A 24,895-nucleotide genomic window follows, 5' to 3' on the forward strand; every position below is an offset into this window, starting at 1 on the left:
GCCTCTTGATGAAGGTGAAAGAGGAGAGTGAAAAAGTTGGCTTAAAACTCAACATTCAGAAAACAAAGACCATGGCACCTGGTCCCATCACTTCATGGGAAATAGATGGATAAACAGTGGAAACAGTGTCAGACTTTACTTTTTTGGGCTCCAAAATCATTGCAGATGGTGATTGCAGCCATGAAATTAAAAGACGCTTATTCCTTGGAAGGAAAGTTATGACCAACCTAGATAGCATATTCAAAAGCAGAGACATTACTTTGCCAACAAAGGTCCGTCTAGTCAAGGCTATGGTTTCTCCAGTGGTCATGTATGGATGTGAGAGTTGGACTGTGAAGAAGGCTGAGCGCCAAAGAATTGATGCTTTTGAACTGTGGTGTTGGAGAAGACTCTTGAGAGTCCCTTGGACTGCAAGGAGATCCAACCAATCCATTCTGAAGATCAGCCCTGGGATTTCTTTGGAAGGAAGGATGCTAAAGCTGAAACTCCAGTACTTTGGCCACCTCATGTGAAGAGTTGCCTCATTGGAAAAGACTCTGATGCTGGGAGGGATTGGGGGCAGGAGAAGGGGACGACAGAAGATGAGATGGCTGAATGGCATCACTGACTCAATGGACATGAGTCTGAGTGAACTCCGGGAGTTTGTGATGGATAGGGAGGCCTGGCGTGCTGCAATTCATGAGGTCGCAAAGAGTCGGACACGACTGAGCGACTGAACTGAACTGAGGGCTACTCCATTTCTTCTAAGGGATTCTTGCCCACGGTAGTAGATATAATAGTCATCCGAATTAAATTCAGATAATCTTTGAGATCTTATTATCTTTGAGATCTTAATATCTTTCTTGAGAGATATTGGACATTCACATCTGCTCTCTGGTACACTAACTCCATGCTACTTTCCTCTTTGCTTTTTGGAAACCACAGAGCCCCTTCTGACTTCATAGCACATAGCATATTATAGGCTTAGTGGCCAATAGATTCCTAACTTGAGTAATCATGGCTACAAGTAGCCAAGTAGCCTAGGCTACAAAGCTTTCTGAAATTGATGGTTTAAATGGTAGTTCTTAAACCTTAAAAAAAGAACAGATTATTTGGGGACTATAATAAAAATTTAGACCTCTTGTTAGAAAAACTTATATTCACAAAAGAACTTCACAAAAATTTCAGAGTTCAAAAATATTTCTCCCCTCTAGGTTAAGAAATCCTGTCTGAAAATATCACGTTAGCCTGCACTGAACTCCACTAGACTGACTCTTATTAGCTTCCTGTGTTCAAGTCCAAACTATATGATCAGTAAAAATGTGTGAGGTTTAAGGAAGTCACAAAAATGACTGTGAGACAAATAAACATTATTAAAGGAGTGAAATTGTGAAAGGCTCAAAAAGGAAGGCCATGGGGTATGTACCAAGTGACAATGACTCCTCCTCCTCTCTGGTAACCTTGCAAAATTACTACACAGAAAGGAATCCACAAGGGAACTTGTTTTAAAACAGACCACTGACCATTTCAATCGCCCTGGAACCAATCTTATAATAGGTAGCAGAGAATTTTGCACACAGAAGGGAAATGCCTCTTCTGATTTGTCTCTATTTGTATAGAAATCTATAAGGATCAATATTAGCTAAATTTTGTCAAGGCCTGTTCAGTAAGTCTAATTAAACAACTGCTCATTGAGCACCTACTCTGTGCAAGTACACAAAATGGTCACATGCTTCAGCACTGTAGATTCTATGAGCAACGGTGGCATAATTCTACTGGCAGTGAAAAATAACTGCTCTTATATACAGGAGTATGCATAACAGTTCCATTTTAATGCCTCTGCCTTGTTTTAGAGCCATTTTTAAAATCTCTTAGTTCTTCACATACTGTCTCAAAAGTTGAAAATCCTCTAAATTTAGTTTATGTAACTTCCAATTAAAGTTTTTGCTTGAGGCTTTTTACAAATGAGTTAATAGAAAATACACTGACTCAATTTTTAAAATAAGCATAGAGGGATGGTACGGAGAGGGAGGAGGGAGGGGGATTCGGGATGGGGAACACATGTATACCTGTGGCGGATTCATGTTGATGTATGGCAAAACCAATACAATGTTGTAAAGTAATTAACCTCCAATTAAAATAAATAAATGTATATTTAAAAAAATAAATAAAATATGAAAAAAATTAAAAAAAAATAAGCATAGAGTTAAACCCTAAAAGAACATGCCAAAATAATTTTTAAGGAAAAAAAAAGCATCTAGTAATAAGAACCTTTGTCATCTTTGGGTTACTTCTTTATCTTCTTTAGAAACAATCCATGCCTCTGTTTACCTATATAGGAAACTGGACAGGAAACATTAATTCTACACATCTTTTGGAACATTGTACTATTGGACTAAAAGAGTCTTAAAAAAAACTCTGGAGGGCCAAAAATTATAGACAACAAATGTAGAAGAATAAATTCAATCCAATATATAATATAAATTTGCCCCCATTAAAACCTCTTTCACAATTTGAACGATTACCATTCTTTTTCTTCTCTGTATTAACATACTAATAAAGTCAAGAGGAATTACACTCATCTCAATGGCAACTTGAAGCCACTACTTAATATTAATATACTAATGTAAATTTGTATGCAATAAAAAAAATTGATTTTATTTAGTTTTACTAGAGTATTTGGGAAGCTAGGGAGTAAAGACGAAATAAAATCTGAGACTGACACGAAATTGGCAGGTTTTAAAAAAACTAAATTATACAACATCTTTTATTCTAGAAACCTAAAGAGGCTCTCATATATTTTCTCATTTATTCTCAAAACAAATAAAAAGGATAGAAGGAGTTTTACAGATAGAAAAAGTGAATTCCAGAGGTAGTTGAACATGACGCCTGTACAGTCCAAGGAGTGTGTGGGGTTTCATAAAAAATCAAAAAGAACAAAATACAATCCTTGCCCCTTGAAGAAATTATAACTTTTGAACAAAAACCCACTATGAAAACAAAACACACAACAAAACAAAGCCAGCAGCTCTGGATATTAAGATAGATTAAGTACTATAAGGGAAGTACAATGTTACATGAAAGTTTCAGAGAAGAAGATATTATACTCAAGGGGGGCGTATTAAGGAAGGTATCAAGGAGATGCCATGTAAAAGAATGAATTGGAGAAGAAAAATTATTTCTGAATAAAACATAGCACTAGGCAAGAAAGACAAGGACTATGTGGGGAAGAAAGAGTCCTGACAACAGTCTAGTGCAGGTGAAACAAAGGTTTTAAGTGGGGGAATACTGGGAAAATGTGAAAGAGAAGATGAAGTAATATTGCAGAGAATCTTGGGGGTCAGTGGTAAAGATTTTTGATGAAGAGAAAAATGTGCCTGGATCTATGCTCTAGAAAAACTAACCTGGCAGGAGTTTCCAGGAGACATTATGGAGTGTGGAAGACTGGAGAAAGACCATGGTAATCTGAATCCCACCTACATACATTACTATTATGTCAAAAGCATTAGTACTGCACATTGCACTCCCCTGTAGGTACTGTATTATTTATTTAAAGTCATGGAATAGGATAGAATATTTCAGTTGCTGTGTACTACATACAACTCTATGAAGAAAATGTAAAAGGACCAACAAGACTAACATGTATTAAGAGGTAATCTTGATTAAATTAACCCAGATTGATATGAAGTATCTTCTATACCATCCTATACAGATTAAAGAGATGACAAAGTTAGGGTGCTGCAAATTGAGGATCACAATATTTGTAATAGACAGCTATCATAATTCACTTTGATCATCAACAATGCCCAGGGAAAGCTGAGTAGATTAGCCATGTAACTGTCAGTTACCAAGGCCTTACATAGACTCCTTGTTCCTCTTTATTTCAATATTACCATCAAGCCTTATCAACCCACCTCTTCAGTGTCCTCTCTTCAACTCTCTCACTTATATTCCCCCAGCTCATGTGCTCAGAACCTTTCAGCTAACCAAGTATCTGAGTTTTCAATTTGAACCCTCATCTCCAGCCCATGGGATCTCAAACAGTCAGATGTGGCTAAGCAAACTGAACAACATCCCACTTCTTAACATTATTAGTGGTTCAAACTAATGCCCTTGAAGCTTCTTTCAGCCGTACATTTCTACATCATTTCTTTTGCAAAATCCTTCAAGGTGGTGGCTTTCAAACTTGTTTAACCGCAACAACTTTTTAACAGTAAGAAACATATATATATCTAAAATGTTAACAGCTTAGCATGCACATCACACATGTGTATATGCACACACACATACACACACACATATGTTTCACAAAATAATAAATAACCTTACTATGTACAATGGGTTTTTATATTTTCTATTTTATTGTCAGTTCTTTCACTTAAAGGAAAAAATGTGACCACTAAATTCAGTTTGGAAAATATTGCCTTGGGTCTCTTCACTGCCTGAACTTGGTCAAAAATGTAAGTCACTCTTCTTGGTAGCTTTAATCTACCTTTCCAGACATTCCCACTACTCCTTAAAATTGAGCTTTAGCCAAACTGAACTGCTGCTAAGTCGCTTCAGTCATGTCCGACTCTGTGCGACACCATAGACGGCAGCCCACCAGGCTCCCATGTCCCTGGGATTCTCCAGGCAAGAACACTGGAGTGGGTTGCCATTTCCCTCTCCAAACTGAACTACTATTTCCCTAATATATCTTATGATTTCCTGCTTCCATGACTGTGGCTAAACTAAGCTCTTAATTTACAACATTCTCTTAGGCATATTCCACGCCTGCCTTTGTCAAAACTGAAACAAGCTTTAAGGATATCAAGTGTAACTTCCCCTGGAAAGCCTCTAGTGACTTCCCAACACAGGGGACTTTTTTCTTTTCTGAATCCCCACAGCTCATTAAAGGCACACTCTAATGGCAACTCTACATTATATTAGTTTTTTGTTTCTGTGTATTATCAGGATCTTGTACATCTCTTTACTTTATGATAGTGGTATATTATAAGCATTCAATTAATGTTTACAAAATTAAAGACTTGACGAGTGAAGGTAAAAGGAGAAGAGGGTGGCAAAGGATGAGATGGTTAGGTAGCCTCATTGACTCAATGGACTTGAATTTAAGCTCTGGGAGATAGTGAAGGATGGGGGAACCTGGCGTCCTGCGGTCCATGGCGTCACAGTCGGACATGACTTAGTGACTGAACAACAACAATGACAAAATGAAAGACATAAGAAACGTCTCTAAATATTAATAGTATTAGTACAGGTTAAAGTTAACAGGAAAAGTCAAGGTCAATTGACACATATTTTGATTCTCACATGTCATAAATCAAGCCCCTATTAAATCATTTCCTATCAATTAAAAAAACCCTCTAAATATCTATTGATATTATCACTGATTTTACGGTTAGTTTGAGGTTTGTAGTAGCGTGTGTGTGTGCTCACTTGCTCAGCTGCGTCTGGTCTCTGCAGTCCCATGGACTATAGCCTGCCAGGCTCCTCTGCCCATGGGATTTTCCAGACCAGAACACTGAAGTGGGGTGCCAGTTTCTACTCCAGGGAATCTTCCTTACGCAGGGATCAAACCCACATCTCTCATGTCTCCTGCATTGGAAGATGGATTCTTTACCGCTAGCACACCTGGGAAGCCCCACTTTACAGTTTAGGCACTACAAATTGCTGAATGAAGATGTTCCCTATTTAAAAGGGAAAGCCAACATAAAAAGTTCAATTCACGACCTATCGTTTTGTTGTGAGACCCCCAATAGAGTCTTATGTTACAAAAAATGTAAAGACAACAATAAAGGAATAAAATAATCTATACTTACAAATCTTTGTAATGTGTTCTTGGTTATTTAATAGAGAAGATAACAAAGACGTGGTAAACTACAGGTGTAGAAATGAAATAATGGGCTGTGGAACAGAAACATACAACTAGCATCTTAGACAACTCCAGAAGTAGACATTAACAAAGGATTTCTTAAAAAATAAACAGTAGCATAGTCAGGAAAAAAGTAAAAAAGTCAATAGGACACAAACATCAGAGCTTGAAAAGCATGAAAGAAAGAAATTTGAGAGACAAGTCAAACATACCCAACACACTTTAAAATATATAGAGTAGATGGTAAGATAGAAATCTATGGTTCGTAGAAGAAAGGAATACAAGGGCATAAAAGTAAGTCAACTGGTGGATTTATAGAGGCAATGAATCAGGCAAAAGATAAAGAATATGTAAGTGCATGTGTAATGTACACATACAATCACTGATACTAAGTTCAAGGGTGAGGAGACAGAATGACAGCTTTTCTAGGATGAGGAGGTCATGTTTTTCAGGCTTTAAGGGAAATCTATAGATGAAGACTGTAGACCTGTGATAAGTTTACACACTGTAATAACTGACAAGTATAATCTAACATTTTATTTCCAGACAGATCATCCATCGGGTACTTTCACATGCATGCTTGACTTTAAGATCAAAAGGGCCAGAGATGGCACAGCCTCAATACAGACACACCTGGAAGTCAAAATGACACTGGTCTGTGCTAATTTGAAATCTTCCTGTTTGGAGTCCAGAATCAATACAAGCAAAGCATTTCTTATGCCAAGGGACTAGGCTTAATGTCCACATCTTGGGAACTGACAGGGCTTGAGGCAAGCTGTACAATACTTAAGATCCAGGAGCAATGTGTACACTGCTATGTGCCTGTTTAATTAGCACTATGGGTCCTCCCTGCAAATCTTAAGGCCATCTTATATGTTCTTCCCACTCAAAACTCTTTGGATTTGCCTTAAGCCATCCAATGATCTAGGGTTTTTTCCCCTGAGATCCAAAGTGAAAAGAGATTCACAAAGCAATTTTCCACCATAATAAGGAGGTTTTCTAAGTTACATGTATCAATTTGAAAAAGAATCTGTTTAGCATTTTTATAAAATATTCTGCAGCTGGAAATTATTCTTGGTAAACGGTGACTCTGCCAAATCAATAGGATACCCTATTTTGAAAAGTTTCACTATCATGTCCATTCTATTTAAGCTTCTAAATGAAAAACAAAAATAAAATTGCCAATGGTTTTACATCATATTTTTAAACAATGTTATGATTTCCCCTGCATTAGATGAATTATTATATAAAGAATAACCTGTTACATTTCAGACTAATTTGTTCAACAATCCTTTAAAAGACATCTAAAGTAATGCTCAACATTCCCCAAGCCAGGCTTCAGCAATACGTGAACCGTGAACTTCCAGATGTTCAGGCTGGTTTTAGAAAAGGCAGAGGAACCAGAGATCAAATTGCCAACATCCGCTGGATCATAGAAAAAGCAAGAGAGTTCCAGAAAAACATCTATTTCTGCTTTATTGACTATGCCAAAGCCTTTGACTGTGTGGATTACAATAAACTGTGGAAAATTCTGAAAGAGATGGGAATACCAAACCACTTGACCTGCCTCTTGAGAAACCTATATGCAGGTCAGGAAGCAACAGTTAGAACTGGACATGGAACAACAGACTGGTTCCAAATAGGAAAAGGAGTACATAAAGACTGTATATTGTCACCCTGCTTATTTAACTTAAATGCAGAGTACATCATGAGAAACGCTGGACTGGAAGAAGCACAAGCTGGAATCAAGATTGCCAGGAGAAATATCAATCACCTCAGATATGCAGATGACACCACCCTTATGGCAGAAAGTGAAGAGGAACTAAAAAGCCTCTTGATGAAAGTGAAAGAGGAGAGTGAAAAAGTTGGCTTAAAGCTCAACATTCAGAAAACTAAGATTATGGCATCTGGTTCCATTATTTCATGGGAAATAGATGGGGAAACAGTGGAAACAGTGTCAGACTTTATTTTGGGGGGGTGCTCCAAAATCACTGCAGATGGTGACTGTAGCCATGAAATTAAAAGATGCTTACTCCTTGGAAGGAAAGTTATGACCAACCTAGATAGCATATTCAAAAGCAGAGACATTACTTTGCCAACAAAGGTCTGTCTAGTCAAGACTATGGTTTTTCCAGTGGTCATGTATGGGTGTGAGAGTTGAACTGTAAAGAAAGCTGAGCGCCGAAGAATCGATGCTTTTGAACTGTGGTGCTGGAGAAGACTCTTGTGAGTTCCTTGGACTGCAAGGAGATCCAACCAGTCCATCCTAAAGGAGATCAGTCCTGGGTGTTCATTGGAAGGACTGATGCTAAAGCTGAAACTCCAGTACTTTGGCCACCTCATGTGAAGAGTTGACTCATTGGAAAATATCCTGATTGTAGAAGGGATTGGGGGCAGGAGGAGAAGTGGACGACAGAGGATGAGATGGCTGGATGGCATCATCGACTTGGTGGACATGAGTTTGACTAGACTCAGGGAGTTAGTGATGGACAGGGAGGCCTGGCATGCTGTGATTAATGGGGTCGCAAAGAGTCAGACACAATTGAGCGACTGAACTGAACTGAATATGCCAGGAACATAGCTGGACATGAGAGATATAAAAGTGCACAGCACTGAGATTGTCTTTGAGGGTCTCACAGTATAGCAAGAGGCAATCATGTAAGCAATCCGAGTAATGAACTGAGAAGTACAGTAGAGGTATAGACAAGCTGCTAAGATAAAGGAATGTAAATCCGAGCCTATTTCACAGAAGGATGTGAAGCAAGAAGGAGTTCAGGAGAACAAAGAGATAAAGGCAAAGAAAAGCATAGGCAAAATCCTCAGATACAAAAAAGCAATCTCCTGGAAACCTAATTTGTTCAATATAACTTGACCCAGAAGTTTGTGTGAGAATAACAGAATCAGACAATAGGTGGGATTGCAAAGGCCTTTTCCTAAGGAGTCTTTTTTGCCAGGCTAATTTATTTGGGCTTTATCTTAAACGTGAGTATTTAAGTACTTAACACAGATCATGCATGCATGCTGAGTCACTCAGTCATGTCCAACTCTTTGAAACCCTGTAGACTAGGGCTCATCAGGCTCCTCCTCCAAGGGGTTCCTTCCCACCCCAGGGATTGAACCCGCATCTCTTACGTCTCCTTCACTGGCAGGCAGATTCTTTACCTCTGCACAAATTGGGAGGCCCATTTTCACAGATTAGCTGATAATAATGTGGTACAAAGGTTGCAGGTACACAAGGCAATACTGAAGGCAAGTGGGCCAGTTAGAAGACTTGTACAGTCTAGTTATGGTCAAAATGAAGTCAAAAGGTCAACTTCAGAGGTAACAGAAGTAATATCAAAAGGTCCTGAAGATCTAAGGATTGTGGTTGAGATGGGAGGGAACTGAGAGAAAGTGGAAGTCTGGTAGTGAAGCCCCAGGTTACACTCAAGTAATGGGATAAATAACAATGCTTCCAACTAAGAGGGAAATACAGAAAAGGGAGCAAATTTACACAAAAAGATAATGAGGAAGTATTGAACTTGTTGAGTTTATCATGCCTATCATGAGCAACTAAATATACAGGTCCTAGAGTATAAGCTCACCGTTGTGGCTCTAATCATCAACTATTTTTTTTAAAGAAGCTAAGAAGGAACAGAAAGAGGGAGGGAGGAAGGCAAAAAAGAAGGGGTGGGGAGAAAGGGAAGAAAATACTGAAAGAAGAACCATCAAGAATGGCTCTCAAGCTTGTGAGCAGTTGGAACCTATTTACTTTCAGGAAAATTGTTATTCTTTAACCCCCTACCACAGTTTAGCCTCCTATCAGCAACAGCCTGCTCTATATTTGGAGACCTACCCTTCCAGCACTGGGTCCTGTTCTTCCACTAGAACCACAGTAAATGCGGTTTCAGTAATCATGACTCAATCTCTTGCTCCAGGACTGGCACAGGATCTAGACCTGTAGCATCAAACAAAATCATCTTCTCCCAACAATGGGTTCATGGATGATACAAGTGAAGGCACTGAATGACAATGAACCATAACTGTATTTTCCTTCCAGCTATTCGAGATTGCCACTTTTCCTACTAAGTATGGACTTCCCAGGTGGCACAGTGGTAAAGAACCCATCTGCCAATGCAGAAGACACAAGAGATGCCAGGTTCAAACCCTGGGTTGGAAAGATCCCCAGAGCTGTACATGACTGTGTGGGCACATGCACGCACACACACACACACACACACACATATACACATACACATATATGAGCTAGAAAGGATGTAATTACAAGCCATCTTCTGACTACAGGGGTCCAAACTGAGAATAGAATCAACAGAAGATAAAGACAAGAGATTAAAAGCGGGTGTGTCTGTGTGTGTGTGTGTTCTGATTACATAGTTTGTATCTTGTTTCTAATCTACTTAAAGCTAACTTATCTTCAGGTCATTATCAGTAAATTCTCTTTTTATTTAAATGAGCTTGAACATCTGCTCCTTGTAATCAAAAGAATTTTAACCAATATAAAGAGTAAAGTAGTAATCGATGTTTCCTAAAAATATTAAATTAAAATCCAGTTTTAAAAAATCAGTTATTCACAAGTCTATCAACAGTAAATACTCTATTGAAAAAAGAAAATTATGCATTTATTGTTGCATTCAAATTAAAGCTATCCAATAAGTAATTTAAAATCATATTTAACATAATTAATACCAATATAAAATGCCTAATGCAAAAAGGAACATGAAAGAAGAAAAGTATCAAAGATTAGAAGAGGAAGATTGAAACTGAATATTCAACTTAGGGAAGAATATTAAATGAATTTCATTAGAATAAAATTAACACAGATTTCTGGATCGAGAGATTCCATTAAAATGAAAACAAAGTTATAAGCTCTAAAAAACAAAGAAAACCTGGGGAGGAGACATCAATGGAGTACGGATTTCAATTAGATTCTTGAGTCAGAAAGCAGCAGCAGAGGAACAATGACTGATAAATCAACAGAGGAAGTTGTAATCCACAGTTTGTACAGAAGAGAAGAAAGCCAAGAAAGGAACTAAACAAGGCCACACTATCCTGAGCTCCAGCCAGGTATAACAAGGATGAAGTGTGAAGCTGGAAAAACTCTAATCTCAAAAAAAAAGCATCTATTCAGCTTTCCTCTTGCCTTATTCTTAGATATGAACAAGTAACTAAGACATTTGAGATAAGTCTTCAACATGAAAGAGAAAAAAACATGAGAAAACAGACCCCCAAGAATACACTAATATTTCAGAGAATGAAATGTTTAAAGACTCTAATCTGTATTTTAAGATGGATATAAGGATGTTATTAATATATCTACAGAAGTAAAAAGAGGTTATTATTAAAAAGGAACAGTCAATAAACAAGTAAAGTTCCTGATTGCTAAAATAAAATTTCAACAAGAAAGTAGGGTGTTTAAAAGGGAAACATCACAGAATGTACAACAAAAAGATATAGAGATGGAAGATATGTGAGAAAAGACAAGAGACATGAAAATTCAAACTGGGAGGTCTAAAGTGTGATCAATTAGAGTACCAGCAAAAGAGAATAAAGAAGGTCGAAGGGAGTCAATTATCAAATAATGGAAGGGTGTTTTGCAGAGCCATCCTCACACTGCAATTCTATTGGCTCTGCCATTTTTTGTGTGTCAGATTAGACAGCAGGTTCTCCTCTTTCTCTATCCAAAAAAGAAAGCAGTCGCAGTTTTAGGTCTCACATCCATATATTGCTCTGCACAGGAGAAAGACCTTATCTTTTGCCAATAGTCCATCATCTTACATTTCATCCTATGTGGTACAATGCAGATTAATAAAACCAACCCTGACCTAATGGCTAGGGCCAAGATGCCATGCTGTGACTGGCTTTCACGTGGATTAATGCCATCCTTAAACAATCATTAGGATAAAAGGAAAGAGGTATGCTGCTCCTCAATAGAAAACTGTAGAAAGGATACAGGGAAGCCACTTTCAATGTCCAGTGTGCTGCTGTGACATTTCATTACATCAAACATAAAGACACAATCATAAAAGACAACAGAGAAGAAAAACGAGTCAGCTAAAAGGAACAAATATCACACTAGCATGAACCTTCTCGTCACAAAATGCTAGAGGACCATGGAACAATGCCTTTAATGATTTGAGGAAAAGTAACCTTCATCCTAAAATATTAAATTTAATGAACATACTAATCAAATATGAGGGTAGAAAAAGAACATTTGCAAACTGCAAGGACTTGAAAGTAACTTCTCTAAGGAAATCTCTTATTGATGGATTCCATTGAAATCAGGGAATAAACCAAAAAGGGGACAATATCAGATCTAGTAAGAAGTAGCTCCAGTTGAGAAAGAAAGAATAAGTGATCCTTAAATATATTCTCTATAGGGGTATGGTATTTAGATATATCATGCAGGAACTATTGCATTGCTTTATGTGACTTAAAAGAAAAACACCCCAGAATTTGAAAATTACAATATTTTTAGAGAATAATACAAGTTATCTATATGCCAAACTAACCCAGATGAGAATCAAATGATATTTTAATATTAAAGAAATTTTAAAGAATAAAAGACTAGCTATATGAAAGCCAGATATTTTGCAAACAGCTTGAGATATATACATATACACACCTGTCATAATCACCTGACAATCCATAAGACATCAAGGCTTATTCCACTTCTATTAGCTTTGATGACTTCTTCAAAATGTTGATAGTTAGGAATCTTTAATTCTGCAAACTCTTCCAAGTCTTTCCTACTTCTTTTAAGCAATTAGTCAATTAAACTCTTTGTAAAAAACAAACATTTCCTATTCAAATATTAGCTCTAATATCTGGGGGTAAAAAGAGTTAACAAAAACAAAAGTCTGACATACATGTGAAAGTCACAAAACTACAACCTGTTATAAATAAATGTTTAAAATGAAAATGAATCTAAATGCTTTCAATTCTTCATTAATATTCAAAGGATTAAAAAAATGCAATTCCATCTTTTTCTTAGAACAAGTGAAGATGAACTTGAAGAATTATAGCTCTTCTCAACTCATTTTTTCCCATAATTACTCAATTATTCATTAGAATATGTAAGACCTCTATTGGAATCTTTCCACCAGTGTTTCATAAATGGATTTAACTATAAAAGCCTGGTTATACAATCTCTTCCATAAAAGCAGTGTATTTCTGATATTTATGTCCTTAAAATATCCTATAGTAAAATTAATATTTTTGCACAGGAAAAGAAGGAACTATTTAGTCCCAGACAACTTGATAACATCTCTTTTAGCTATAGTTATAATTATCATGTATGAACTTCCAAAGCAGAAGTTGTCAAGATTTAACATTAGCATTAATTTATGTCATAACTGACGGTTACTATAAAGATAATGGCAAAGCATCCATTTCTCCAAAGACAAAATGTATCAAAAGGGAAATTTCTTCTTAATTACTACTAATCAGCCCATTTTTAATTAAATTGATTAGTAATGTATTATCTTTCCCTTTCTCGGAAGGGTATTATTATCACAGTTTCTCCAAAGTTATCAGTTATCAGTGGTTTTTAAGCAACCTAATTACCTGTAGTATTGAGTCCTACCATTTTGTAATGTTGGTTTATGCTGCAAACTTAATACCTAGTTTCTTTGCATCCTGAGGAAGAATTTTGAGAAAGAAGAATTTGCGCTCAATATTTCACACCTCAAAGTGAACGCTGTCAAAGTCTTAGTTGTCCACATGGAGAGAAGTGAAATTTCTTTTATGCCTTTTCTGTTGTTTGACAGGACTTTCCAGTTGGTTCAGTGGTAAGAAATCCACCTGCCAACATAGGAGACACAGGAGACGTGGGTTTTATCCCTGAGTAGGGAAGATCCCTTGGAAGAGGAAATGGCAACCCACTCCAGTATTCTTGCCTGGAAAATTGCATAGACAGAGGAGCCTGGTGGGCTATAGTTCATAGGGTCACAAAGAATTAGACATGATGATAGCATGTATATTCCCAAAAGGAAGAAATCAGGTCCCTGTGATTTCCTTTGAAAAGTATTTACCTTTTATGCTACCCATATCCAAACAGCAATTTTTTTTTTCTAAATAGTAAATTATAGAACCATTCTTTCCCTATCAGTTTTGTTTTTTAAAGGGTAAATAAAAATAAGAATTTTCTGTGTTGGAGAAGACTCAAGAGTCCCTTGGACTGCCAGGAAATCAAACCAATCAACCCTAAAGGAAATCAGTCTTGAATATTCATTGGAAGGACTAATGCTAAAGCTGAAGCTTCAATATTTTGGCCACCTGATCCAAAGAATGGACTCACTGGAAAAGATTCTGATGCTGGGAAAGATTGAAGGCAGGAGGAGAAGGGGATGACTGAGGATGAGATGGTTGGATGGCATCACCAACTCGATGGACATGAGTTTGAGCAAGCTCTGGGAGTTAGTGATGGACAGGGAAGCCTGGCGTGTTGCAGTCCCTGGGGTCGCAAAGAGTCAGACACCACTGAGCAACTAAACTGAACTGAATTGACGTAGAAAATAAGAGATATTTTCAAAGTGAAACGAATTGAAGAGTTTCATATATTTTTAAAATCAAAATTCTTAATTAATATTAGGCTTTGATCAGCATCAAATCTGAAGTACAGCACTAAAGTAGCTATTTGGGACTAGCAAATTTTTTCATGACAGGGGTTCATAACATAACTTCTGAAAAGCTTAACTTCTCTAAAGAATGAGAAAATAAAATGCAATGTCCCTTGGTACAAGAAGGGACAGAAATTTTCTTTCCTTTGTAAAAATAATATTAAGACATCAAGGAAATATTTGGTTTAAATTCTCTATTTCACTAGCTACACCTTACATGAATTGCCTGTAGTTGACTGGATAAAATTCATATTTAAGAGTACTGAACTGTATTCAAATAGTTGACTATAATAAGAATAAAAAGATGACTGCTTAATATAAAAGGATATCTATTAATTAACATTTACTAAGTATAGTACCTAGTAGATAGATAAGTCCCATACTTTCTCTCCTCAATTTTCCATCCAGAGAAATTAAGAATGAATGCACAATTGCTGCAAACTCTTATATTCAGAAACTTAAGTATTTAATTTATAAACCTCTTTCACGAACTTAAAGTAAGGCTCAGTCTCTCTTTAGGTCTATTTAAATTTCACCAAAGCAGAAAGGTCTTTCTGGACCACTCACTGCCATCACTCTTCATCACCTTGACTCCGCTTCATCTTTCTTCACAGAGCTCTTCATCACCACGCATATAATTTATGTGTTTGCTTACTGACCTGTCTCCTACAGAAAAGTAAGCTCCAACAAAACAAGACTTTTTCTGTTTATTCATTGTCCTATCCCCGGTGCCTAGAACTATATATAACAAGGCATTCAAAAAAATATTTGCTAAAAACATGATTGACAGTTCATCAGCTCCAAAATCCTAAGGAAAACTTGGGTAAATATAATTTGACAATTATCAGTGCCAGACTATACCAAAAATTCTATTTTTAAATAATATTTAATATAAAGGCATAGTAACAGTTTTCTAACTGAAAAGACAAAATAGCTTTTCAAAGAATAGTTGGGCTGCTTGGAGTTATAAAATATTTATTAATAAATAATTCAGTAAATATAATTTACTAAATTACATACTAAACTCAGTAAATGTAATTAGTCGCTCTGCATACCTTAACAAGTTTCAAAAGCTCATAGAGATCTTCAACCTCATCACCTTCGCATTTGGTGTACACCGGTCCCGTATCCATGCTCTTTCCCCTTATGGTACGGCGGTAGAGGGGAAGAGCCATTGCTTTTGCATACAAATCAATGGCATGATGACCCACTGTCTGATACATGTAGCTATCCAGTTCATCTGACCCCACTGCAACAAATAAAGGGAAATAATCAAACAGAATGAAAGACAGTGGGTTTGAAAGTCCACCTGAGTTTCACTGCCTAGAGAGCAGTCAACACAACTTGATTTCAAAAATATCAATAAGAACAAAAATATTCAAAACAGATGAATCACATGAACCTTTTTAGTGACACAAATGAACTTAGAAATATACTGGAATAGGCTTTTTGATTTCTTTACTCTATTTTTTAGAAAAAAGAATCATGAATATACATAAAGATTATGTGCAAAGATAGTCATCACAGCATTGTTTATAATATCAATAGATTAAAATTATAGTATATTCACATAATACTATGCAGCTATTAATATCATTTTGAAGAAGAGTATTTTCTAAAGTATGTCCTGCAGAATAGAAATCCCATGAGATATTATTAGGTACTGGATGAAAAAATAAAGGATTCCATGGGTAAATGAATTTATATAAAAAATGAGGATAAACCATATTAAATAGGTGTTTTAACTGCAATTCTTCCTAGGCTAAGCAGCTTTAAGATGCTCTAACAAGGCGAGAGTGTATGAATTATCTCTCAAATTTATCTATATAACACTTACATTTTTGTAGGGTATTTGTGTTGCAAACACAATATCTAGAAATGCTATGGTACAATAATAATGACAAGGAAGGTGTTAAAAAACATTTTTAAGCTTTTAAAAAGTTACAAAACAATGTTTGACATATATGTGTGTATCTGTGCGTATATGTGTATATATGCATATATGCCAAGCAGATCTAGGCTTTCCACTGAATGTGAAAGAATTTTATCAAAAGGCATGAAAAATTATATTGTAAGGGCCTTCAATAATCAAAATCACCACAGTATGCTATCAGATTTTGGCTCATACAACAGATTGGTTTCCAAGTATTCATATTATTATTATAAATCTGTCTAGTCCTGGTTTCAGTAGGAAGGAGAGATATAGCCAAAGTAACTTAAAAGCCTCTTAGATTACCTTCATCTCAAATTTAAACTAGATCTTTAAATGTATTAGCTTTAAAGACAATTAATACAATCGAATTAATATATTTAAATAACTTTGAGTTTCTCAGCCAGAAACTTCCTGATGTTAGCAAAATAATTACAACATTTTACTGAATTCAAAAACCTAAATGACAATTTTCCTTTAAGGCTCCATTTAGTCCCAACCACAACGTAACTTTTATTAATGGAAGCTAGATAACAATAATAGATTGAGATCAAATAAAACCAAAAGGCTCCACTGTTGTCTGAAGCACCTCAATTAACATGCCACAAAAGTTCCTACTACAAATTTAAAGAGATAGCTTTGTGAATTTTATGACAAGTTCATATTTATCCCCATTATGGGGATAAACTCTTTTCCAGACTACCCACTGAAAACTCAGTGCTATGATTTAGTTTAACCAACTTTATACTGGAGTCATCTCTACCAGTCATTCCTCATTAAGATTCCTTTTACATGTTTAGGGGGAGAAAAAAAGCCAGACAATGAATCATTCAATAATCACCAACATCCTGTTGATTTTAAATCAAGATTAGCTAAACTCTCTCCATCCACCAACCCATAGCCATCTATTTGCTTCCATTATAATGAGAGTGCAGCTGATTTCCTCAAGCTTTTAGTTTGTAATATTCCAATTCCATTTACTACTAACTTCTTTCTCACTAACAATATTCTAGGGTTTCCCTAGTGGCTCAGCTGGTAAAGAATCTGCCTGCAATGCAGGAGAACTGGGTTTGATCTTTGGGTTGGGATGATCCTCTGGAGAAGGGAATGGCAACCTCCAGTATTCTTGCCTGGAGAATCCCATGGACAGAGAAGCCTTCCACTAAGAGGCATAATTTAAAGATATACTTTGCCTGTCATCTTACCCACCCTGCTAGTGAACCTTAAGCACAAGGAAGATTATAAAGATGATTCAAAGCAGGATTTTTCAACTTCATAGTGGTTCAAAAGCAATACACATTAAATAAAAATTGTACTTCAAATTTTGAATTGTCATCTTTTCCCAGACTAGTGATACATGGTCCATTCTCTCTGTGATACCAGGCAGCAGCAGTATATAGCCACAGCTCCCAAGCAACCACATGATCAAGACAGCAAACAACTGATATACTTAAGAACCATTCTGTTTTTCACTTCTACCCACTACAGAATTCAATAAACTACATAAGATATTCAACATTTTATTATAAAAGAAGCTTTGTGTTAGATGATTTTGCCCTACTGTAGGCTAATGTAAGCGTTCTAAGCAGAGTTAAGGTAGGCTAGGCTAAGTTATCATGACCAGTAGGTTGGGTGTATTAAATGAATTTTTGACAGGATATTTTCAACTAATGTATTTCAATGTAAACACAGTATAAGTCAAAATCTGTACATCAGTGATTCAGTACAAGGGAACTATAACTATTCATGTAGAAAAGTTGAAGATAAGATAAAAATTCCACGGAGTGAAATTACATCATGTATGTATTATATAAACAATCTTCTTTTTAAATACCAACACCTCTAAAGATAGAAAGCCTAAAAAACTTACTTGCCTGACTGGCCACAAAAGATAAGAAAATTCTTTCCTGAAGTAACAGAATACAACCTGCAAGGAAATTCTGCTGCTTCTTTTATAATACAGAAGTTGTAGTATAGTTCCCACTCACCCTTAAAGAATTTTCCCTTCATTATTTAAAGTCAGAAATAGGAGGTCACTTTCTAAACATACTACTTTGAAAATGCTATTATTATTAATCATCAGAAACCCATACAAAATTCTAAAGTGTATGCTTACACCTGACCCTCCACAGGACCTTCACAGGACCTGTTTTACTTTCTCCTATAAAATACTTCTAATCTTTATATTCCCACTTTACTTCAAGCATTACTTGGCTCTTAATCAGAGAAGGAAAGGAAACTCAGATAACTGCTTGCCTTGCAGGGTTAATTCTAGTTAGTTCATTATTCATCCACCAATCAATAAACCTTGAGTGAATGCCTATCATGGGCACAGATTTGTCCCAAGTGCTGAGGAACAATTAAAGGAATATAGAAGATATGACCTCTCCTCTCAAGAAGTTTACAAACAATCTATTTGGGCATTAAAAAATAGAAAATAACTCTAAAATGATATAAAAATAAAGATTCAATAGGCTGGCAGCACTGAAGAAGGAACGAAGGAAGGAAGGAAGAAAAATATCTAGTGCAAGATTCAGATTTAACTGGCTTCCCTGGTAGCTCAGAGGGTAAAGAATCTGCTCACAACCCAGGTTCAATCCCTGGATCAGGAAGATCCTCTGGAGAAGTAATGGCTACCCATTCCAGTATTCTTGCCTGGAGAATTCCATGGATAGAGGAGCCTGGTGGGCTACAATCCAAAGGACTGCAAAGAGTCAGACATAACTAAGCAACTAACACTCACTTTTACTCACTCACTCAGATTAAACTAAATTTATTGGGGACCTACCTCATGCCAGGAATTATTAGTGTTTTAGTATATAATACACATTTAATTAATCCCAAAATAATAGTACAGCAAAAGCACGGAATCTTAAAAGAAGCTGAGTAAAGGGGATGAAAAAAAGATCTTAGTAGAAAAGCAGTAATAGAGTTAGACAAGTTTAATCTCCCTCTGTTACATTTTAACAGTTAACATCTATGGTTGCATGAGTATAATAAAAGAGTATGAAAAGCAAATCAATGAATATTTTTCTTTTATTTAAAAGTCTGATTGGGAAAAAATATATATAATTATGTGTGGTGATGGATGTAAAGTAAACTTATTGTGGTAATCATTTCACTATATAGTGAAATGATTATATATTATATACATATATATAATCACTGTTATACACATAAAATGAATACAGTATTATATATCAATTATATCTCAATTAAAAAGAAAAAAAGATTTTGTTGATTGAACTGTGTCACTCCCAAATTCTTGGGGTAAAGTCCTAACATCTAATACCTCAAAATGTTACCTTGTTTGGTAATAGAGTCATTGAAGATGTAATTAGTTAAAATGAAGTCATTAGAGTGAGCCCTTCACCGGATATGTCTGGTGTCCATATTAAAAGAGGAAACTTGGATACCGACAATGGACACAGAGGAAAAAAAAAACAAACAAACATCTAAATGGAGAAATGTCATTGGAGGAAAACTGAAAAAAGTAGCTAAAATAAGGTCTGTGGATTATTTGTAGATGTCCTTATTACCATAGATGAATAAAAAGTGGAAATGTATTGTTCAATGGCTTTCTCAAGTATCACACATTTAGTTTACATCTAAGATGATTAAACTGAATGCTTTTAATAACAAAAGTTACGTGTTATCATTTATTCATATATGTCTTACTTCCCAAGCTCCAAAGAGTTGTATGTTATTTACCTGTGCATTGCCAACAACACTTGGAAAATTTTTGCAGTGGAACAACAGTGCGCTCTGAAGTAAGAGGATTTAAGTGTCAGCTCTACAAGTCTGTATTCGCTATTTTACCTTGGACAAAATTATAAAACTTGAAGCTTCAGTATCTTTGCCTAGGAGTAACTTTCTAGGAGTTCTTAGGAGGATTAAATATTACATAATGGAAAACACTAAGCACAGAATGTAGCATCTAAACAGCGCTACAGATATGAGTTCCCATTAATTGTTTGCATATTGCAAACAAGAGAATGCAATTATGAGGCTGGAGTTTCAGTCATTTAGAGAACTTTCCAATATATGCATACACTTACCTTGGTTTTCTGCAGGTCTTAGATTTGCTAAAGCAACAATCTGATGCCCAGCAGCAACGCACTGCATCATATTATAACAGCTGTCCTTCCCACCACTAAAAAAATAAATAGATAAGGAGACAAATAAATATCAGGTTACTGACTGTTATTAAACATAGACTCATTACACATCAAAATAGAACACATTATTTTTTTCAGCTCTTCAGAATATGAGGGACTTATTTTGCATTAGAATGTGTAATTTCCACAGCATATGCAACTGATCAAAGGAATCTGAATATCTAAAGTTGCTACTCACAAGGGCTTATGAAATTATATGCCATCATAACAAAGATTATGCTAAAATGGTAACTCTTTGGTTTTTGATAGCAGTTTTGCTTTAATATATAAAGTGTTTTGCAAATAAAAAATGATTTAATTTTACATTCCAGTTAAACACATTATATACACTTCTCAGATGAAATTTTCTATGAAAAAGTACATAAAGTACCTGTTCTTTCCCACTTTGAGAACACTAATGATGGTCACCAGCACCAATTAAAGGATCAAATTAAAGATCTGAGATCCAGTCAAGTGACAAAGTTTGACATACTTGGTGGGTTCAAATTCTGTAGAGGTTGAAATCAAAATGCTGAATTACACTGATAAACTTAAACATCAGTACTGTGAGTACTTCAGCTTTCAACCATCACCACATACGATGGCAGGATAAGGCCTGAGTCATAAATCTAATAAACAAATTGACAGGGACTTCTAAATTCTGGTACCAAATCTACCTAAGGCAAATCACAAGACCAGTGTTAGTTCATCTTTAATAAGGTTGAATTGCAACCATTATACTATTTTGGTTAAATACTCTACTGTTCCTCTCTATGCATGTTTCTTCTTTTTTAAAAATCATTGTCTCCCTTCCTTTGTTTTATTCCTGTTTCCGTTCATTCTAATCTTTGCTTAAAATCTGCAAATGTACCCCCAGACAATGTTTGAAAGTTAGAAAGTTAAGTCACTCAGTGTCATGTCCGACTCTTTGCAACCCTGTGGACTGTAGCCACCAAGCTCCTCTGTCCATGGGATTTTCCAGGCAAGTATACTGGAGTGGGTTGCCAGTTCCTTCTCCAGGGGATCTTCCCAACCCAGGGATTGAACCCAGGTCTCCCACATTACAGGCAGTCATTTTAAATACAATGTTTAGACTTATTCATAAGCAAAGAAACTAAGAGACTGATTATCCTAGAAGCTGGCCCTTTTGCCTTTTTAGTTCCCAGCATTTGTCAGCCTGTAACACATTTTGAGAGCTTCCCTGGAGTGGGTAGCCTATCCCTTCTTCTTCAGGGGATCTTCCTGACCCAGGGATCAAATCCAGATCTCCTGCATTGAGGTCAGATTCTTTACCATCTGAGCCACTAGGGAAGCCCAAGAATACCAGAGTGGGTATATGATCCTTTCTCCAGCAGATGTTTCCAAACGAGGAATCCAATGGGGATCTCCTGCATTGCAGGTGGATTCTTTACCAGCTGAGCTACATGGGAAGCCCCCTGTGGGACAACAGTGTCCAACAAATGCTCTAAGAACATAAGCTTTTTAAGGTCAAATTAAGTGTGGAAAAGGCTGAGTCCCTTACTCACTTCTTACTACTACTACTAAGTCGCTTCAGTCGTGTCCGACTCTGGGCGACCCCATAGACGGCAGCCCACCAGGCTCCGCCATCCCTGGGATTCTCCAGGCAAGAATACTGGAGTGGGTTGCCATTTCCTTCTCCAATGCATGAAAGTGAAAAGTGAAAGGAAGTTGCTCAGTCGTGTCTGACTCTTAGCGACCCCATGGACTGCGGCCCACCAGGCTCCTGCGTCCATGGGATTTTCCAGGCAAGAGTGCTGGAGTGGAGTGCCATTGCCTTCTCCATACTCACTTCTTAGAACATCACAAAATACATAACATATGTTAGGGGAGACATCCTATAGAAGATCAGAATTTTAGTTCCCAATTCTGGAATACTAAGCTAAGTTATTCATTGTGTTTGGGTTTATATGCTTTGTTATAAAATTAGAGAATGGCCTAACTAATCCTCAAGATGCCATTCAACTGTAAAATTAAATGACTCAAACTTTTGTGTATTAGGAAAATAATGTTCTTCACAGTCTAAAGATATGTAAGAATCTTGGTTTCTCTTATTCTCTAGAATGCACACACATATCTCATCTCTTAGTGCACCCACATACACACACTAAACATACTTATTACAAGTAGATTCACAGTATTAAATTCAAATCCAAATACATTCAAGTGTATGTGCATACAACTGTATATATGTATTATGTATGCATTCACATTTATATTGGAGAAAGAAATGGCAACCCACTCCAGTACTCTTGCCTGGAGAATCCCATGGACAGGGGAGCCTGGTAGGTTACAGTCCATGGGGTGGCAAAGAGTCAGACACGACTGAGCGACTTCACTTCGCTTACTTCACACTTTATCACTGCAGAAGGAAATGGCAACCCACTCCAGTATTCTTGCCTGGAGAATCCCATGGACAGAGGAGCCTGGCGGGCCATGGTCCATTGGGTCTCAGAGAGTCGGACACGACTGAAGTGACTAACCACGCACGCAGTGACATTTGTATGTACACATTATGTTCTGTACTCCAACTTAAAGCATATCTTCCAACACTTATATAGATCTTACATTTTAGCAACAATTTTCCAACATTGCTTCTTTTAAAAAGTAATTAGCTTTTTTATTATAAAAATACACACACTAGTGTAATAAATTATACCAATTTTCTTCTCTCTTTCCCTCCAACATTTCTGAGACTGTAGTTAAGTGTCTTACTTGAATGGTTAAACTTTTGATAAACTGCATGTGGATGTGAATTACTCATTTCCTGGACTGCTTTTTATTCTTACTGATCTATATCAACTGAATTTCATTCATAATGGTGAAAGCTTAATCATTCAGTTTACAGAAGAAATTCACTGTATAAAAATAATTATTTTGGCACTGTAGTCTTAGTATCTTAACAATGGCACTGAAGTAAAAGATGTTATATTGAGAGTTCTTAATGGGTCACACTGTTTTCAACCAGTATTAATTTCCTAAGGTACTGAACAAAGATTTTCATGACATCTTCCAGGTTGCATGGTTGCATGCAACTCACTCTACATCGATCCAATTAAAACAAACGTTCAGTTTAAATTTCCTTTTGCATGTTGTTATTTTGTTCCCTCTTGTTTCAATTCACAGAACGAGTATGGAGCCATTTAAACTGACCAGCCTTTGGTCGTCATAGACCCCTAAACATGATGGGTTACTATAGATTTCAAACTCTTTTTGGAATGTGGAGTATGTTACCATAAAGTCACTTTTATAAACGCAATGAGTCTCCAAAGCAATGGCAGCTGGAACTAGGATAAAACAGGATAATTCCATCTCTATCCTTGACACCAAGGTAAAGCACATCCTTGTCAGAAGCAGTTCTGTCACTACTGGGATGCAGAAGAGGGAGAGGCGGTCTTTTGTGAGAGGGGACGGGGCTGGTTGCAACCTAGGGAATAAGGCTGGGCCGGAGGACCCGCAGAAATATAGGATCCTGAGAAAAAAAACGAAGAGAAAAGGGTAGGGGAAACTAAGTGGCGTCAAGTACAGCCTCTCAAACTCCACAGCCCATTACAGCTTTTGAGAATCCGACCCAGGTCCGGGTCAGACGAACTACACGCTCTGGCCGTGAGTCCCAGGCATCAGCAGTTTAAAACGTAAATCCAATCTGAACCCAGGTCTGGAGCCCAGACGACCAGGGAGGCGGCGACCGACAGACAGGAGGAGTGCCAGCCCGGGACCTGGGACCCGGCAGGCTGTAGCCCGAAGGCTCCGCCTCTTCCTGCGGCCAGGAGAAGCCGCCGAGCCCGCGACGAGTGGCTCCTGCACTGACACCGCCCGATCGGCGGCGGCGGCGGCAGCTCCCGCCCGGTCAGTCGGAAAGGACTAGAGGCTGACAGGGAAGAGGAAGGCAGCGTGGACGCCGCGTTACCTGATCAGAGCTGCGACCCTCATGCTGGGCGCAGTGCGCGTGCGTGCGGCTAGCGCGGGTGGGAGCCGGGAAGTCGCCGCCGTCGCCCCCGCCCCCGCCGTGACGTGCCCGGGGCCTCAAGCGCCTGTTCGCTCAGCCGCCTGTCAGGCAACCGGCGCTGCCGCCCGTGCGACGGCCAGAGGGATACCTGGGCGCGGAGCACGCGTCACTTGGCGCCTAGTCCGTGAGTCACGGATGTCGCGTCCCCGGAAAGAGCGCTGTTTAGGCGCGGCCTAACCACCTAAGTGAGGGCACTGAAGCTGCCTGGGAAGGTCAAGGCCCGCATCGCAGAGCTGGGCTCGGGGGCACTGGATTTGTTTGGGTAGGAGAATGTTCAAAGTCACTTACGCTACCAATTGAAACACCTGTGGA

At 37.4% G+C, this 24,895-nt stretch overlaps 1 protein-coding gene across 3 annotated transcripts in view; it reads right to left on the reverse strand.

Moving 5' to 3' along the window:
- DPH6 (diphthamine biosynthesis 6) overlaps positions 1 to 24,619 on the reverse strand; it is a 189,989-nt gene extending 165,370 nt beyond the window's left edge. For 2 of the 3 annotated variants that reach the window (XR_008699039.1, XM_055537301.1), the window contains exons 1-3: positions 24,485 to 24,619; positions 20,458 to 20,552; positions 15,525 to 15,718 (exon numbers count right to left, since the gene is read on the reverse strand). Coding sequence is in view for 2 of the 3 variants with exons in the window: in XM_055537301.1 (XP_055393276.1) it covers positions 15,525 to 15,718; positions 20,458 to 20,552; positions 24,485 to 24,507 (312 nt within the window). In the remaining variant the exon portion in view is untranslated. The remainder of the gene's footprint in view (positions 1 to 15,524; positions 15,719 to 20,457; positions 20,553 to 24,484) is intronic. The other variant, XM_055537300.1, reaches the window with a different exon arrangement.
- Between the last annotated feature and the right edge of the window lie 276 nt (positions 24,620 to 24,895).

This window comes from Bubalus kerabau, chromosome 10 (genome assembly GCF_029407905.1).
Source record: "Bubalus kerabau isolate K-KA32 ecotype Philippines breed swamp buffalo chromosome 10, PCC_UOA_SB_1v2, whole genome shotgun sequence".
NCBI classification, from domain to species: domain Eukaryota; kingdom Metazoa; phylum Chordata; class Mammalia; order Artiodactyla; family Bovidae; genus Bubalus; species Bubalus kerabau.